An 18306-nucleotide genomic window follows, 5' to 3' on the forward strand; every position below is an offset into this window, starting at 1 on the left:
GATGATGCAGGCAAAAATAAGGCATCTGTCTTATAAAAACATATTTACCCTTGTTACAACAAAGATCACATCATGTAGACAAAAAAAAGCCTTGAGAAACCCGCAGCCTCTTCATGCAGCAGGATGTTTGATTGTGACTGGCTCTCATGGAGGCTTTAACGGCCCGGTAGGTGAACTGAACAGACTGCTGGTCGGTTTCCCGGCTGGTTGACTGTTTGACTGGCTGTCTGAGTGGGCGGCTGGCTTCTTGCCTGCCTACTTGGTTTACTGGCTGACTGGTTGGCCCGGTGCCTGATTGGCAAGCTCACCAGCCTTAGTCGTGTCCCAAGCCAAGCCCCTGCGCCCCTCCAGATCTTAATTGGGTTAAGTTTGTCCGCCACAGATAACACTTCCTCTTTCTTCAGAGAGTATGGAAACAAAAAAAAATGGCCTGGCAATAATGACGCTCTTTAACGGAGCTCTTTTCTGCTTTAGGTGGAGGAAAATTAGGATAAAGGGGGAGGCTCCCTGCAGAGGGACAGTGTCGGGGGAAGTGCGGCATTGTTCGGCGCTACGCACTCAATGAGAATCGAGAGAACGAAGAAAGAAAAGGGAGCGAAGGAAAGTAGATTTGGTTTTCGTTGTAGGGCTGTCACATTGCCACGGTTTCTTTTTAACAACGTCTCATGGCACAGACACACACGACCCTGAGAGACGGGGCACACACCCAGGAATACAAACGTGTCATTGTGTGTGTGCACATGGTTTTTAGACACACGATTTCCCACTTTCCTGTTCAAAACTAACACAAAGAAAATGTTATTTCCTGCAGCTGAGCCAAGAAATTTACAAAGAGAGCAGTAATAACAGCTTTCAGTTAAATTGAACAAAGGTGTGTGAAGCTATGACCAACTCAGGCTGAGCAAGCCTGCCTCATGGTGGTCATAATGATGCTTTTCACTCTCCAGGAATTCATATTTTACCTTTCCTATTATATGTGCTATCAATAAAAATGGCCACAAAGACAAATAACTCATATTTCATTTTACCACTAAGGGGCAACTATTATGCAAAATAGTTGCATAATAGTTTTTGCATTTTTTTGTTCTTCCATTTGGGTTTCTAAACAGTCCAAGTGCTTTTTCTGCCAATAAGTTATTGATTTTTTTGTTTTTGGAAAACGAGCCATTTCAAAAACCTCCCAGTTCTGAAGTCACAATCAGCTAGCGACCCAAGTGGAGCTGGTTAGCTGGTTTTACCGCTGTATGTGTTGTAAAAAAACGAGTGTTTTGTTGACATTGACTTACCATCCTGAAACTACTTACTGCATTCTTGTTGGTTGTGCAGGAGGCTCCACCACTGCTTTTCAAAGATACACGGTTGTATAGTTGCACATCTGTTTCCCGCCATTTTAGAGCGCGAGATTAAACGTTGATTTGGGGGCGTGGCCAGCAGCAGATTTGCATAAAAGTGACAGAGCCCTAAAGCAGCTCATTTCGAAAGAAACTCAAAATTTAAAATTAATGCTAAGCTACTTTAAAATCTAACTTTAAAAGCTTGGACGACCTTGAACCTGGATGAAGAACCTTTCGGAGACTTTAGATGTGTCAAGTTTTATCTTCTAATAAGATGATTAAAATTACTCCAAACTCAACAACAAGAACTTCTGCTGCATTCATTCTGCACAGAAACACATTATTTCCTCTGAAAAATCCTTGGCAAGCGAGTCAGGCTGGAAATGAGCAAAGCCTCAAAGCAAACATTAAAATGATGTTGATCTTTTTTCTCTGTCTCCACGCTGAATATTTATTGGTATATGGCTGCAGGCTAAACTCTCTCCCACTTTCTCACCTTTGGATCAGTTGACGAATGCAGCTTACACTGAGACAAACACACAAGCAGCAGTGAGCACACATAATCAGATTGTTTTGCTTTTTTATACATTCATTCATGCATGTGTGCAGCATGCACACCAGGGCATGTGTTAAATTGAAATTCAAACTAGTTAGGAATAATGCAGGAGACTGCATTGCATCTGCAGAAATCTACCTTCTTTCTGTTGTTAACAGCCGATAAACGATGCAGCTTCATGTTAGCATTTTAATCGGTCACACATGAACTTGTTTCAAATAAAAGAAGGCAATACAAAGTGTAAAAGAATGAGATTTGAGGAGAGGCAGAGCGACACAAGAGGCAGCAGAGGGATTAAGGCAGGCGGAGAGAGAGAGAGTGTGCTTTAGGCTACATAAATATAACATGAACTGTGTTCGCAGGTGGCAGGTGGGGAAGCAGCACAATGCAGAGGAGCCATGTTCAGCAGCACTTTGTTCAGCAGTGGAGAATAGACTTTCAGTGCCTCTTCACCTCAGGAACTCCAGGCTTTGATAGCTGGGAGACAGAGAGCGGGCTGACGTGGAAACGGCTCGCAGCGCTCTCTGACCCTGACTCCACTCTCACAGCCTCTCTGTCTTATTCCTGTTGCAGATGCTCTCACCTCACATTGTGTCGTCGTCCAGCTGACGCCAGGTGAGCTGCGAAAATCCTGAGTCTGGATGGAAGGATGATGTTTAAAAAAACTAATTCCCATTTTCTGAAGGCTGAATATTTATTAAAAGTTTCCCCTCAATTCATTTTAAATCAGTCTTTACATTATTCATTAATTAAGTTGTACTTTGTACTTTTCTTTTGAATTATCGTCATTTTTAAAAAATACATAAAATTAACTTCTTTTCACCTCTAAATTGGAGTGAATAATGTTAATTTTTGACAACTTATCTTTCTTTTGAAAGGACATTAAAAAGTGAAAACATAACAGATTCTGTCCTAGTTGGTAAAACCTGCATCTGAGAAAGTAAATGCACCTTTCCTGCTTATGCCAGAGGTTCACTAACTAACCAGGAGTTCAGGCAGTTTGCAGCTCAGGAGCAGAGAGGAGCGAAACACAACGCCAAGATGGGAAGAGATCAGCAATGACTGTTCCATCCATCCATCCATCCATCCATCCATCCATCCATCCATCCATCCATCCATCCATCCCATACTCAGTAATATGTGGTTTATTTTAAGTTTTTAAAACGATTCATAATGTCTAAGAGTTGTGTAACTCAATCATCCTAAAACATTGTCTTAATAAATTAGCCTAATGGCACATTTTTGTTTAATTGTCAGAGAAATTGAACACAATACAAATCCAGAAGAGAACATCATTATCTTCCTGGATACGTTTCTGAAGATGTGGTAGAATGTGTTTCTTGTGCATAGCTATTTAGAAAACTAATTAAATTCTAAAAACATTTATGTAAATGTTGCCTTCATGTAATAAGTTATGCAGGTTTAAAGTTTAATTTAACCGCAGCTCACTGAATAAACCAGTGTCCAGCCAGCAGCAGGTTTTATTTAATGTGAAGGTGAAAGATCAGTGAGATCTTCATGGAATCACCTCCGGCTCCTTGTTTTCCGTCTCGCTGCTGTTAAGGTATGAAATCTTTGAGCCAAATCCCCATTTTGGAGCCATAAAGCTACATCTGCTGCTGGTTTATTCCATTGATGTCCTGTCTGTATCAATTCCCGCTGCATGTCTGTTGGCGGACTTATTCAGAAGCTGCTGCTTGATGTTCTCTTGTTGTGTGCATTAAAAGCCAAATCCTTGTGGAGATGACAGAGGGTGTAATCGCTGGCTATGTGATTCAACAATAAGGCCCTTAGAAGCCATTCAGAGTGGGGCCTGTCCTTGACCCTTAAGGAGCTTGTAATGTGGGCTTTTTCCCCCCGCTCTTTGTATTTACAGGCATAAACGGGGAGGGGCGCCGGAGGTGGAGGGGGGACCGACCGCTGAGCGGGGGCTTTTGGCCCTCCATGCCACTGGCAGCATACAGGGGGAGCCTCACACACGCACGCACGCACGCACGCACGCACACACGCACACACACACACACACACACACACACACACACACACACACACACACACACACACACAAAGACATGCACACCTGGGTGTCTTGCATGACCAGAGTTGCATAGTAACTAGTTACATTTACTCAGTTACAGTTTATTTGAGTAACATTTTGAAAATTTACTTTTTACTTTACTTGAGTAATTTAATTATGAAGTATCGATACTCAAGTAACATTTCTGGATATTTGACTCACTGTGAGTACCTTCACCAAATGAAGAACAAGTTTATTTTAACCAAACAATTCACCAGACTCAGTCAACCTGCACAGTTTTAGTTAAGTTTATATCTGGGGTTCCCTCTCTACAGTGACACCAAATACTCCCGGAGTTTAGTCTTTCTGCAGAAGAGGCAACTTCTTGTACCAGGATCTCATTCTGTCTGTAAGTTTTATATTGAAAAAAATTTTTGGGAAAAACTTTTATTTTCCCTGATTTTGTTATGTTTTTTTAATGGAGTCTGTCTGATGGGAGAAAAAATTTAACCCAACTTAATCATAAAAGGTTCAGGGGTTTTTCTCCTATGGCACCAGGCGAGCTCTGTAATTTGAATGATAATTTATATAAATTATTTTCATTTTGGTCTTTAAACTATCAAAATTTCCACACAACTTTAAATTTTGGTCCATCTGATGATGGAATTTCTGAATATTAAATGATAATTTTGATCAGTTACTCAATACACAGGAAAACAGACTGTCTTCAGTCAGAGGCTTCTTCAAATTCACAGCAATACAGACTGCTGCAAAACATCTTTCCTGCAGTCATCACCATCCATAATAACTCTATGAAGGATTTGAGTTAATGAGTCACAACAACATTTAATTTTAATATAGTTGCTTTGAATTGAATTCCCACAAGTCTGAACCTGAAATGATCTGCGCCACTGAACCGCCATGTTGGTAGGCAGGGCACAGAACAGTGATGTTTGTGGGCGAGTATCAGTGATGTTCAGGTCACATTTGAAAAGATTGGATATGTATCGGATTTAGGAACATATATTCACACTGCAGCCTACAGAGACCCAATTCCGATTTTTTGTCAAATCTGGTTTTTTGCCGTGTTTGTTCACACTTCCAAATATATGCTACTGGTCCAGTGCGCATGCACAATAGAGGTCGCAATAGTGTCACACACAGAGAGCGTGCTCAGTGTTTGCAGAAGTAAACATGGATGCTAAAGGTGGAGCGTATCTTAGGACTTTAAAGTTGATGTCCGCCCGGAGTCAGCACATTAACAACTTTATCAACATTGTCCGCCATGGTTGCTGCTTTTCTTCTTTCAGGACGCAGAATAGTGACGTTTATCGAGTATTAATGACATTCAAGTCTATGGGATGAATGCAACCTGGCTGTTCAGATTCAGGACACATTTGAAAAGTTTGGATACGTATCGGATTTATGAACACATATCCAAGCAGAGTGGGTCGCACTCAAAAAAAATGCAATCTGTGTTGTTCAGACTGTCATGAAAAGATGAGATACAGGTCGCATATCAGATTTGGGTCACTTCAGGCTGCAGTGTGAACGCAGCTTTAGTTGGGTACATTTTTGGTCACTTTACCCACCTCTTGCTCTTTTCATTTTGGAGGGAAGGGTGAAGGTTTGTGAGTGAGACAATTGACGGGATGGAGAGAGAAAAGAAGTCCATCTTCCTCCTCCTCCCGCCTCTAGCAGCTCCAGCGGGGGGCCGATCTTAAAGGCTTCTCTGCCTCTCCGCGGGGCGGACAGGGTGTGGTAGGGGGGCAGGGAGGCTCAATCTGCGGCCCCGCTGGTCAGCACTGGGAGCTCCACGTTGCTGGGCTATCCATGACAACCAGAGCGAGAGCTGGGAGAGGGTTAGTCAGGGAACATGGAAAAGCTCAGCTGCGGTCAGAGAGCGCTCGGTTGGAGCAGAGAGACGAGAACAAAGCACCCAGTGATTTTCATTTCTCCCTCTTTGTTTGCTTTATATTGTCCACAGACGTGTCCCCTCTTTGCTTTACTGGGAATAAAGGAGCTTCAAAGGAGACACAGCCACACACAACCATGTAGACATAAATGCACACACATGTGTGGCTAATTGAATTATGTGTGTACAGTGAGTCAGATGCTTTCTGTTCGCCGTGAAAGCAGCTCTCCGAAGGGGCGCAGGACTCCTAAAGGCCAGCGGAGGACGCAGAGAGGCGCATTTTAAGGAAAATGTCACCAGATTTTAAACCTAGGAGTAACGTCCCCTTCGCACAAAGGGCCATGCTTGTCTGCGCTCACTGCCAGATTGTAAGTCAATGTGGTCCAGAGAAAGAACAGAACAGGAAGGTTAAAAGAATGTAAAATCAACTTTTTTTTTAGTTTTACATAATGTTATAATGTTAATGTTATCTCATCAAAAACATACTTGGAATATTTTCTTGATTCTTTCATGCATGTTTGAGTAATCCTTTAAGATTGCTCAAACCATTCAGCTACAAAACACCTGGTTGGACCTAGCTCCACCTTCAAGGCACAGCTCCTACTTGGAGTAGCGGTTTCCATCTCTGCTCCTTCAGACTAGCCTGCAGCAATTAGCAAACACTTGGTGGAACTGTACAAATGCTGAGCTGATTGTAGGAGCTACTTCTCAGTGAAATGCTGGTAAAAATGTTGTTAAATAGTAAATAGAGGAGCAATGGTGTGATGACTTCCTGATGGCAGAGTTTCAGAAAGAACAGCAGCTCTTAAAGAGACAGAGGCGCAATTTCAAGATGTTAAATTACAAAGTAAAAGTTATTTTAAGGTATGTTGGATCTCCATAGCTTTTCATAACCACTGAAGATAACATAACACCATTTTATAGCACAATCAAGTAACTATGTAGCTGGAAAACACATGTTACTGCCACTATGATAAGTTTTAAATCTCATGCGTCCATCCACTGGTCTGTCCAATCTGTCCAATGTGCCCGATCCATAAGCACAGATCTATTCAGTCTAATTCTGTTCTCTGTTATCTGAAAAATACAGACATTTCTAGATTGATTTCAGAAATTTAAAAAGGAAATTTCTGAGCTCCAGAAGTCAAGAATGTATAAGAATAAACTATTTTGTTTTTTAATTTAACCTCAGAAATTTGTTTGAAAATAGCCTGGAAATTTCAGAGTTTCAAAAGTCAAATTTGTGTTAGAAAAAAGTCTGAAACTTTAATATTAATATTTATATAAAATTCAAAGCTCAGAAAGTCAAGAATTGCCAACTTCTGAAACTCCAGAAATTTCTTCTCTCTGATTTTGCAGAACATTTCTGACATTAATCTTTTTCTCCCATATTTTTGACTTTTGGAGCTCAGAAATTTCTAGTTTATGCAAGTAAATGTAACTAGTTACTACCCAACTCTGGCCAAAAAGGAAAATGGTTTTGACACCCCTGTACTGTTGAGTCCAAAGGTGGACAGAAAACCCAAAAGTTGTACTCAAGTAAGAGTAGCACTACTTCAACATATTTTTACTCAAGTAAAGAGTAGCACTCCAAAAAATGACTCAAGTAAAGAGTAAAACAGTATTTGGTAAAAAAAAAAAAAAAAGTCTACTCAAATACTGCGTAACAGATCAAATTATCATTAATTTAATATTTAAAATGGCATCATCAAATGGACTAAAATATAAAGTGGAAAGTTTGGTATTTTAAGGGTGAAAATGACAATAATTCAAATAAGTAATAAAAAATAACAAAATCAGGCAAAAGGAAATGTTTCCAAATCAGTTTCTTCCAATAAAAAACTTATAAAACTTTAACCAAAACTGCAGGTCTGTGTCAGGTGAATTTTTGGTTAAAACATGTTTGTTTTTCATTCACTGAGTACAGAATCCAGAACTTTCAGTCAAATTAAGAGTAGCAATACTTCGTAATAAAATGACTCAAGTAAAAATAACTACAGCGTAGTAAAAATACTCCTAAAAGTAATTTTGGAAAGCTACTCAGGTAAATGTAACTAGTTACTACCCAACTCTGGCCAAAAATGAAAATGAGTTTGTCACCCCTGCTCTGTTGAGTCCAATTCCAGGTTGCAGTTGCGCCATTTGGCCACAGCTCGCCGCTGTTGCACAACTCTCCTCCCCTTTATCCCGTCTCTCCCTCCCTCTGCCCATCTTGTCTCTCTTGCTCTCTCCCTCTCTCTCTCCTGCCTCTCTGCCTCAGCCAACCCGGGCTGTGCCGAGCTGCTCCCTGCGGGATCAGAGCGCTCCCCCGCCGGGACCCTTCTCTCACATCCCCCTGCTGGGACGCGGCTACATTTCCAGCCAAGCACTGCCTGCCTTGGCTTTATTATGTGTGTCTGCGCCGCAGCCCCGCCAGCAGAGGCAGGCAGAGGAGGAGGAGGGAGGCTGGTAGCCAGAGTCAGGACAAAGAAAAAGCAGGGAGACAGAGGCTAGCGCAGGGTTAGACCGCTCCAAACATCAGCCTGCCGTTTATTAGGAAATATTAACAAACTGAACGGCTTGTAAAAGCAGCTTTCCCCTCGGGGTGGAGAGGCAGGGGGAAGCAGCGCACTGTCCATGCCACCAGATCCACAACACCTAGAGTAGAAATAACGGACGGTTCTGGCCGGTTCGGCTCCTGGAGGGGTGGGGGGAAGAGAACCAGAACAGCCTGAAACAGTGACACTAAACTAAAGAAGCTGAGAGGAAGAGGAGAGGAGGAAGAAGTCGCGCTTCAATCGATAGAAAATATTAGAAAAAATACCCAAAAAAACAAAAACAACAATCCGTACGAGGTGCTGGCTGTCACTTCTCTCTATCGCAGCGCGTGGAGGTCCTGTCCAGGTGTTGGTTGGTGTTTTTTTCTTTTCTTTTTTTTTTTTTTTGGACGCGCGCGTGGGTGGCAGCTCGCGCACAGGTCCGTCCGCGAGCGCTGGAAGAGGTCGGAGAAAGCGGAACGCGTGCGGCAGCGGCGGCGCGGCGAGGAGACGAAACAAAATCAAGGTTGTCGGAGTCGCGGCGAGCGAGGAAGTTGTGTCCGCTTCTCCCACAAAACGCAGCAGCTGCGGCAGCTGCCTGGCTCCAGTTCCCAGTGCGTCGTGGCCGGACTGACGGCAGTGACCGAAGCTGCCGCATTGCAACAGGCGAAGAAGCAGCGAAGAGGTGGTGGAGGTGAAGAAGAAGGAGAAGAAGAAGAAGAAGAGGGAGGAAGAGGAAAGGACAGCCCGGCTGCTCCGCCGCCTGCATGGGAAGCTGAAACCAGGAGCGGAACGAGAGCAGTTAGAGAAAATCCAGGTTTCAGAGCGCAAAGCGGAGATGTCCAGGCGGAAACAGGCCAAGCCGCGCTCTGTTAAAGGTAAGAAAAGTGCTGGTTTGGGAGCGGAACCGGAGTTTGTGCCGCTGCAGCGTTGACTCTTAATTTAATTTAAGTTGATTTCCCCCCAAAGGGCTGTAAGCAGGCTGTGTGAAGCTCTACAGCTGCTTGGCTTAAGACCTGAAGTTTACTGAGTCAGATTGTGGAAAATAAAAAAGAAGCAAGTCCTGTATACCTGACTGAGTGGAAATTGGTTTTTAATTAGCTGACACGGGTGGATCATTGTTCTGACAGCGTGGGCTGTTTTTTTTTAATTATTATTATTATTTTTACACCAACTTGTTGTGGTTCACTGAATAAAGCAAATTAGAGTAGAAATCCCAATTTTTAATTTACTCTTAAAAATGTACTACAGTAAAGAGGCTATTAGAATATGGAAAAGCGCATATTTTAGCGGTTTGAAGGTTTTCTGTCTTATTTAAGTCTAATAACTGCTATTTACTCGCATATTTACTATCTAAACATCGATCAAATTGATTGTTTCTGTTTGAAAAATAAGTTTTATTTGCTGCTAAACGAGGCGTGAGTTTTTCCGCCATCGTCATGAAGTGGCGTTCATTGCAGTGCATGGCTGAGTGGGCATCACGCAGGGGCGGGGTGGAGGGGGGGCATGTGGTGTCCTTGGCCTCCCTGTTTCCTTTATGGGACCCAGATGGGCAGCGGGACTGTCCGACCATGTGGTCACCAACCCACCTCCCCCCTTTTCCTCTATTTCCTAGAGCCATCCACGCTTTTCCTTTGCTTTTTTCCTCCTGTGCCCATGAAACCTTCCTGGTATTAATTATAAATCAGGATTGTTGGATATTTTTGGGGGAATGTTTGGTGGGTTTTAGCCTTTGCTTTTAGGCGGGACGCTTTTTATTCAGTCCACATTAGAGGGGAGGCTGCATGTGCTGTGCAGGAATCTCTGACGGAACGTGTTAATGCGCTCCCTCGGGGATGGGTTTGTGGTTTTTATGTCTTTCTACTGCGGGTTGCGTGTGCAGGAAAACGGTTTAAAACTGTTGCTTTTTAGCTCTCGTAGGGAGGAGGATGTGATCGGCAGTGACAGCTCTCGCTTTCCACAGGAATCCTGGGCAAACTCTGGTTCATTTTGTGTCGATTCCTGCATGGATCTGTTTCTGGTTTAAAATGTATCACATCGTCCACATCCTTCAACAGTAGCTGCGTTTCCATCGACTACATAGTTGCACGACTTGGATTTACAAAAATAAATTTGCTTAAGATTAAAAAAATTCAAGTGTTTTTATAAAAAGCTTTTGTACTGGTGTATTAGTTTATTTCACAAAGCTGCAATGGAAACACGAGTCACAAAATTAAAGGGAAAATGGTGAAGAAGACGACAGGAAGTGGTGAGAGGATGATGGCTTAATGACTTATCACGTGAACAAACTTTTTCACATGTGATTTTAATTGCATTTCTTAGTTAATGGAAACAACACAATTGTCAAATTGTGTTTTCTTTTCTACACTAGCAGAATATCAACAAAGTTTATAATGAAAACGCAGCTAGTGTTTCTATATTTTAACTGTGTGTGCACCGATTGCACCTTTTAAAAAACCTGACCTGCTGATTCTGATTTTGGCCGATGCAGATTTTTTTTCTTTTTATTCTGAAATGTCGCTAAATAGAGAAAGAACGTTGCTGAGTGGGCAACAGTGGGGCAATTATTGTTAACTGCAAACATGCAGACGTGACCTGGTGCGGGTCTGTCAGTCAAATGCCTCAATGCTGAGGTGGATAAGATCGGGTTCAACTGTTAGTATTGGCCAATCGTAGATCTCTCAAAAGTAAGGAAATCGCGGTGGATTTATTGAAACTTTATGTACAGCTGGACTGAAGAGTCTCCAATAAAGACTAAACAAAAATCAATACTGTAAAATAACAGAATTACTCAAAATTGCATTAAATAATGTCACGTTTAGATCTGGAGAACATGAGAATCTACAATCCTGTTTTTCTCTCTGATCGGAATGTGAGAGATGGGATGAAGATGGTTGTTGCATCCCGTCCAGATCAGTGGATCCGTGTGTGCATGTGTGTGTGCGGGCGTGCATGTGTGTGTGTCGGCTTGTGTGTGTGTGTGTGTGTGTGTGTGTGTGGGTGTGTGTGTGTTTGTGCTCATGTTTTTGGAAGTGGGATCTCGTTGAGGCCGGCAGGTCTCAGCAGCCTGGATAACCGGAGCTTAGCTTCAGTGAAGCAGTCGAGCGGAGCGAAGCGAGGCAAAGCCGATGCAGACGACCACCACACACACTCACACTCTCTCTCTTTCTCTCTCTTCCTCTTTCTGTCTGTTTCTCTCTCTATCTGTGTGTTTTCTGCAAATACAGCCCTTGTTGTCTTGCCTTAAGCACCATGTGTTGTGTGTACTCCTGTGTGTGTTTGCTATCTCCCGTCCGCACCTTGCCCCTCTGACAGTTTGGCACGACCTGGCGTTGGGGCGTTGGGGGGGTTTAGGGGGAGAGAGATGGAGGAGGAAAGTAGGGAGGGGGTGAGGGGTAAAAGGTAGGAGGGGTGCAGCAGGTGAGGTGGGCATCACCGAGGGATTATCTGTGTTTTCATGTTCTTCTGTCTTTCACCTGCTCACCCGACTCTGACCGGCTTAGCATCAGCAGCAGAATCCCAACTCGGCCGTCTCTGCTGCTGCTGCAGGTCCGGACCGGATCACAGCGACCCGATCAGAAACGGATCTTTCACTCACCAGTCTGAGGTTAGATAGCAGAAATATTGTCAGGTTTCTGTCATCCTTCATTAAAGCTGCAAAGAAAAGCTGTCTACATACGTTGGTCTTAATGAGATTCATCCCACCAAACTCCTCTTTCCAAAGTGCTTCTCTATATTATATCAAATAATATAATTTGCCTTGGGTAGTTTGTGCATTAATTGCAACATTTTACGTTACAAATAGCTTGCAAATAGTGAATCAAAAGCGGCGTGATAATACACGCATTTATAATTGTTGAACTTTAACTTGTCACTCTTTCTTTTTTTATTTTAGCATGAAATATAAAAGTAAATTCTCAGAATCTGGAATCAACCAATTTCCCCCTGCATTGTTAGATTGAGTACTAAAGTCTTTAAATGTATTTTCCCCCTATTCATTAAATGCAGCACTGTTTGTGATGTATATTCTTGTCAGCTGACAGCAGGTACTTTGTTGCACTTTTGAGTTTGATAAAAAATCTTCAAAATGTTTGCAACATGTTTTGATGCATAAAAGTTTTTGTAAAATCTTTAATTTGTTCTTTAATTACAAACCAACACCTCTGTCATAAACTTGAAGCTCGTTTTTTCAGAATGTTTCGTAATTGGTCAAAATCAGAATCGGTTGATCAGGGCTCGGTATTGGCCAAAAAATGGCTGATCAGTGCATTTCTAATCCTAATAAATGTCTTTTAGTCAAATATATTGCAAATCAGAGGATAAATGCAAAGAACTTTAAATATATCAGTGAATTTTTTTTAAAAGTGAGCTTTCTTCTCTGCTCATTAAATGCATAAAAGCTTGGAACTTCCTCCATTTTCAGTTGTTAAATGCATCAACCAGCAGCATGCACTTTGATCCAGTTAGTTTTTTAATATGGATTGGGGCTAAAGTTTGAAGAATAAATGAAGATAATCTTAAACCGACCACCTCATCAAGGAACCTTGAAGATTTTGATCTGATGAAAAACTGGTGTTGTCTCCTGAAAAGTCTGTTTGGTGTAATGAAGGACAGTAAACGTCCGTGCAATTGATCCAATATAATACAGTCATGCAGATGCTAATAATCTGATTCATTTTGTTTCAAAGTAGACCTTTAGGATTGTAAATATAGATATTGCCACGATTATTATGATTTAATGTTGTGCAGGCCGAACCTTGGTATATTCTTTTCCATCAGACAAATTAGTCTCACTCTTTGATCACCGTGTCAGATTATGATTCGTATCTTATCTATATTTCTAGGTAGAAAGCTAAAGTTGGTTCAGTTTCTGTAAAGAAGAGGTTGAAGTGTTTAAGATGTTATTCTGAATCTTCGGCTGTTTATCTTCTGAAACTATGAAGTTACATTTATTTTTGTTTTTCAGTTATTTTCTCGCGTCTTTACTCTCTGCAACATATTGCTTATGTTTTTTTTAATAGCTGAACAGATTGTTTTTCTCTCAGCAAAAAATTGAGACAGAGTTTTATTTGATGTGTTATATTTTTATAAAGCAGCATTCCTTTAATACATGAACACATCTTTACAGAAATTTTCCCTATATTTTGAAAAAGATAAAAATAATATGCATGAGCACTTAAAGGCATATTTTAATATCTCCGTCCAGTTTTCTCTGGATATTATTATTATTTGAATTAAGTGATAAGCAGCTGCTCTAAGGAATCCATAGCAGGATTAGAGTGGTAAAGCCTTCCTGTATTTATCAGTTGACATTTTCCTTGGAAGCCTGAGAGAATGAGACGTTGGTCAAGTTATCAGAAAGCTTTACATCAGTCAGAACTTTCACTCAGTCTGTAGAAACTGCAAATGTAATAAAAAAAAGTCTTGTTTAATAAGGATAGTAAGGATTGTCTATTTCACAGAATTGTAGCGTGAAGAAATGCGGTCAGATGTTTGGAAATGTCCTGATGAGCAGCGGTCCTCAGGTTTGTTTGACGGATTTGGTGGAACGGTCGAGCCTCTGCAGCGATTAGACCCTGTTAGCAGGGACGGGACCTGACTAATTGCTGTCTGTTAATTGAACATGGACTAATGGTGCGATGATGGAGCTCCTGGGTTAAAAAGAAAGCAGGGATGAGCCTGAGGAAGAAATGAAAGCAAGCTCCGCTTCCCTCTTATCTAAATATTATTTCAGTGGATTAATCCGTTTTTAATGTGTGTCTTTAGTGAAGCGAGGAAGGCAGAAATCTCATTCTGCGTCTGCTATCTCTCTCTCTCTCTCCCTCTCAGCCCTCAGCCCCTGGAGTCTCTCATGCATTATGTAGTGATGATTATTACTTAATTACACATTAATAAATCCGCTTCATTTGCAGGACATTAAACGGGAGCTGAGCGCATGTGACAGGGAGATGGAGGAGAGTGGGAAGACCGGAGCGGGCGCTCACTTTTTAGCTGTTCTTTGCTTTGTTTTCCACTGTTTGTTTGGAGCCAAATGATTTCTGTGGAGGTTGGATTTGCTGCTGGAGGGATCTGGGATAATGACATCACTCCGTCTCCTCCTTCCTACTTCTCCTGCTCTCCGCTCTTTCTGCTCCATGCTTACATGCAAACAGGGTCAGGGTTTTACCCATTAGTGTAAACATAGATTCTCAGCAGAGTTACATCATCGGGATCCTTTGTCTTTCACTTTGTTTGCTTTGTATTTTAACAGAGAATGAATTATAGTCAAGTATTGGACAGAATAGTCAGTAGTTAAGAAAAAGTCTAAATGTACACATTTACAGATCAATACTGGGGCAAGTCAAGGTTTTTGTTTTACACCATGTTCCAAATTATTATCCAAATTGGATTTAAGTCTCATAAAATTAGATTTTTTGTTGTGCTATTAAATTTATAGGTGGTATTGTGTGTCAGGGCTCTTTAAATCACTATAATTAATTTCAGAGAGCTGGTTGATTAGTTTGTCTGGTGAGCGCAATTAAAGGAAATCTACTTAAGAAGGATGTTCCACATTATTAAGCAGGCCACAGGTTTCAAGCAATATGTGAAAGAGAAATTTTCTGTCTGTCAGACAGTTTAAAGTTTCCCCTTTCCTTACGTTCCTGTTTTGTGTTTGTGCATCTCTGGAGTTTAGGAATGTTTTTCAATGACCGATGAATGGAAAGAAAGGAAACTTTGTCAGGGAAATTGTCATCTCTGTCTCCCATACATAAAACACCTAAAACTTTAAAACATGTGAAAACGTTAGCCCCTCCGAGTCTTGAATGACATGGATAATGTACTGAAATAAGTGGAAAAGCAGTTTCAAGAAAATTGTGGAAGACCTTATGCTCGACTGCATAAACCCATCCTAATATGGTAATTATTCTTTTCCTGGTGTTGTTGTCAGTTAACAGCTCAGGTGCCAAATAACTGCAACACCAACACGTCATATTGAAATTAAGTTATTTAGAAATGACATTCAGTTGGAAGCCAGTTCAGGAATAGCGTTTAACCAGCACTGAGAGTAAGTTTAATTTGGAAAGACGTTTCACGGTTCTTGTGTTTTACTATACAGGCTGAGGATTATGTCACACAAAGATGGTGTGTTCAGCACAGATCTGCTGTCTGTCTGTCTTCCTCCTTCCATCTGGCTTTGCCATCAGCGGGTCTTTAATGTCACCCTTTGGCAGAGCGCGGACTCTTTCACAGGGCGACCCGCTCTCATAAAACTCTAACCTCCAACATGTGGTTTTGATTACATGAAGGCTGCAGTGTTTCGCAGGTGCGCATGACTTTTAACAGCACTGTAAAGGCTGCGTTTTGCTTTGTGTGTCCTTTTTTAAAACATCCCGTTCAGTTAGCGCTGCTTTCGAACAGGTTTGTGACGGCTGCACGTCGCTCCTGTATAAAAAGCCTGTTGTTGCTTTGCATTAAGGCTTGCTGAACCATTAAATGGCTCTCTGAAAGCTTTGTTAGAAATTCCATTGACTCCTCAGCAGGAGGTGGATTTGAGTTTTTGCTATTTTTCTTTGATAAACGGGACAAAACAAGCTAATGTAATTGGTGATTGGTGGAGCCCAGCGGCACCATGAATTGAATGTAATGGACTCATGTGGATCTGCGCTCAATTAGAACCAAATTACTCCACAATGGAAAGCTTAGAGAGTAACACATACCTAAATAGATTAGGCCTTCTTTCACTCTGGGAAGAAAACAAAGTGAATGTGTGAATATTGAAAGTAGTCACTCTTAAATTTCTTTTAGCTGACCCAGAAAGGATTTCAGGTATCATTCAGGAATAAAAACCAGTGTAAACAACATCTTTATAATAATACCTTTTAAAGCAAAGACTAGTGAGATGTAAGCAGATATCAGGCTACACTTCCAGTCAGAAATGATTCATGTGGCTTTTTTAATGGTTGATTTTAATTGCTCTTTTTCAGGGTAGAAATATTGGCTGATATATGTACATGTATCCCATGAATATTTTGCCTAATTTCCTGTAGCAAGTTGTACCTGTACCACACATTTTTCTGGGTTTCTGATTACTGTTCTTTGCAGAATTGGTGCAGCTCATTTAAAGCATGGTTTCCAAATCTTTAAAGGGGAAGTATCATGTAAAATTACTTTTTTGGGCGTTACCTCATGTTTTAATGTTATCCCTTTTTCTAAAACAAACCAGGAGTGTTGCTTTGATTCTCTCTTGCATGTTTGAGAAATCCTTTAATCTCCATGGCAACCATTCACCTGAGCAAACGCCTGGGTAGACCTAGCTCCGCCTTCAGGGACACAGCTCCTCCTCCTCAGAGGTGCTGTTCCCAAGCTCCCACCTCACAGAACAGCCCTTCTCCATGGCTCTACCAATCGGCTCCTTCAGACTAGCCAGCAGCAATTAGCAAACACCTGCTGAGCTCATTATAGGAGCTACATCTCAGTGAAACGCTGGTTAAAACGTTGTTATCGGGTTAATAGAGAAGCCATGTTGTGATGACTTTCTGCAGGTGGAGTTTCAGGAAGAGCAGAAGTTTTTAAAGAGACAGAGGCCCAATTTCAAAGTTAGTTTCTTTTAAGGCATATTTTATATGTACAGCTTTTTTTTTCTTTTTTTCTTTTTTACAACTGAAGGTACTTGATAGTGCTGTAAAATGTCACTATGTGACTTAAAGAATATGTAATACAGCCCCTGTTAGGTCTTTTGTTAGGCCCTGGAAACTTAATGCTAGCCTGTTTAGCTAGTTGTTGTTGTTTAGCTGTTCTGAAACGTGTTTTTGATCATCGTCATGTTAAAAGACCAAACTAGTTAAAATCATTTATCTGTCAATTTGAGAACAATTTCCAGTTAGTTTTGCTCCTTCATTATTCCCATTAACTCAGTGCAATTTACCTCTACTCCATAGCAACATGCTGCCTCCACTATGCTCAGCAGTTTGTTCGGTGTTTTTACATTTAAACGACTTAGAGAATCCGTCTAACATATTTTCATCTGATGATAAAAGTTTCTCCAGAGGGAATCTGACTTTTCTCTGTGTGCGCAACTGCAAATTTTAGCGTCAGTTTTAAACTGACCTCTAATGTCTGCACCCTCTCAGACTTCGGTGATGATTGCTCATGGTTGCTGTAGATGACAATTTTCAAATAAATTATGAAGTCGTTTTATATTTCTACCAAATAATTAGATTTAAGGGGTGACGTAAACTAGATGTTTGAAATATTGGATGAGAAAATGTGGTACCAGTTTGATCTGGTTTGCTCCTCAGTGAGGTGTGCATCATGCCAGCACATCTCCTTATCAGCAGCCGGCCTGGTGCGGTCGGGCGGCTGCATGTGCGTGGGACCAGCAGACCAGGCCAATGCCACGGTAGCGGCTTAGCTAGTCTTGTCTATCAGCTGCAAACTCACTGAACCTGAACACCATCCCTGTCCCCAACGGCCTGGAAACAAACACACACTGAAACAAACAGAAACGGTGTCTTTAAGTGTGTAAGATGTTATTGTGGTGCATAAAGGCAATATTTTATTTTATTTTAGTCTCAAAGATGTAAATTCTTCACGTTTAGAACGGTGATTTTGTAAATATCTGTAGCTGTCTTTGAATTTTTGGGATTTTGGACAGATTTGCACCATTTCTCTAACACTTCTTAGTTATTTAAGCCTTCCTCTCCTCTCCCACCCCAACATATTCTGTACATTAAACATTAGTGGAGGGGCAATTAGCAGTTCCCCTTTGCACACCTGGCTGATGCATAATGAATTTACTGCACTCCCCTTCCTCTCTCTGCGCCACACACTGATGTTGATGAAAGGAGGACTTTTGGGAAAAGGGAATTTGCGTTTCTTAGGGTGCTTTCACACCAGCCATGTTTAGTCCGCTTTAATTTAGTCCGATTTGTGTGGGGAAGTGTGAATACATAATACTCTGATCTGGACAAATACATTGAACTCTGGTC

The 18306-nt window shown here is 41.4% G+C and overlaps 1 protein-coding gene across 2 annotated transcripts in view; it reads left to right on the forward strand.

The window, feature by feature from the left end:
• Positions 1–8067: 8067 nt before the first annotated feature.
• Positions 8068–18306, forward strand: part of znf423 (zinc finger protein 423) — a 183237-nt gene continuing 172998 nt past the window's right edge. For both annotated transcript variants that reach the window (XM_023353140.1, XM_023353144.1), the window contains exon 1: positions 8068–9216. In XM_023353140.1, the coding sequence (XP_023208908.1) occupies positions 9177–9216 (40 nt within the window). In that variant the 5' untranslated portion in view covers positions 8068–9176. The remainder of the gene's footprint in view (positions 9217–18306) is intronic.

This window comes from Xiphophorus maculatus, chromosome 2, assembly GCF_002775205.1.
Source record: "Xiphophorus maculatus strain JP 163 A chromosome 2, X_maculatus-5.0-male, whole genome shotgun sequence".
NCBI lineage: Eukaryota > Metazoa > Chordata > Actinopteri > Cyprinodontiformes > Poeciliidae > Xiphophorus > Xiphophorus maculatus.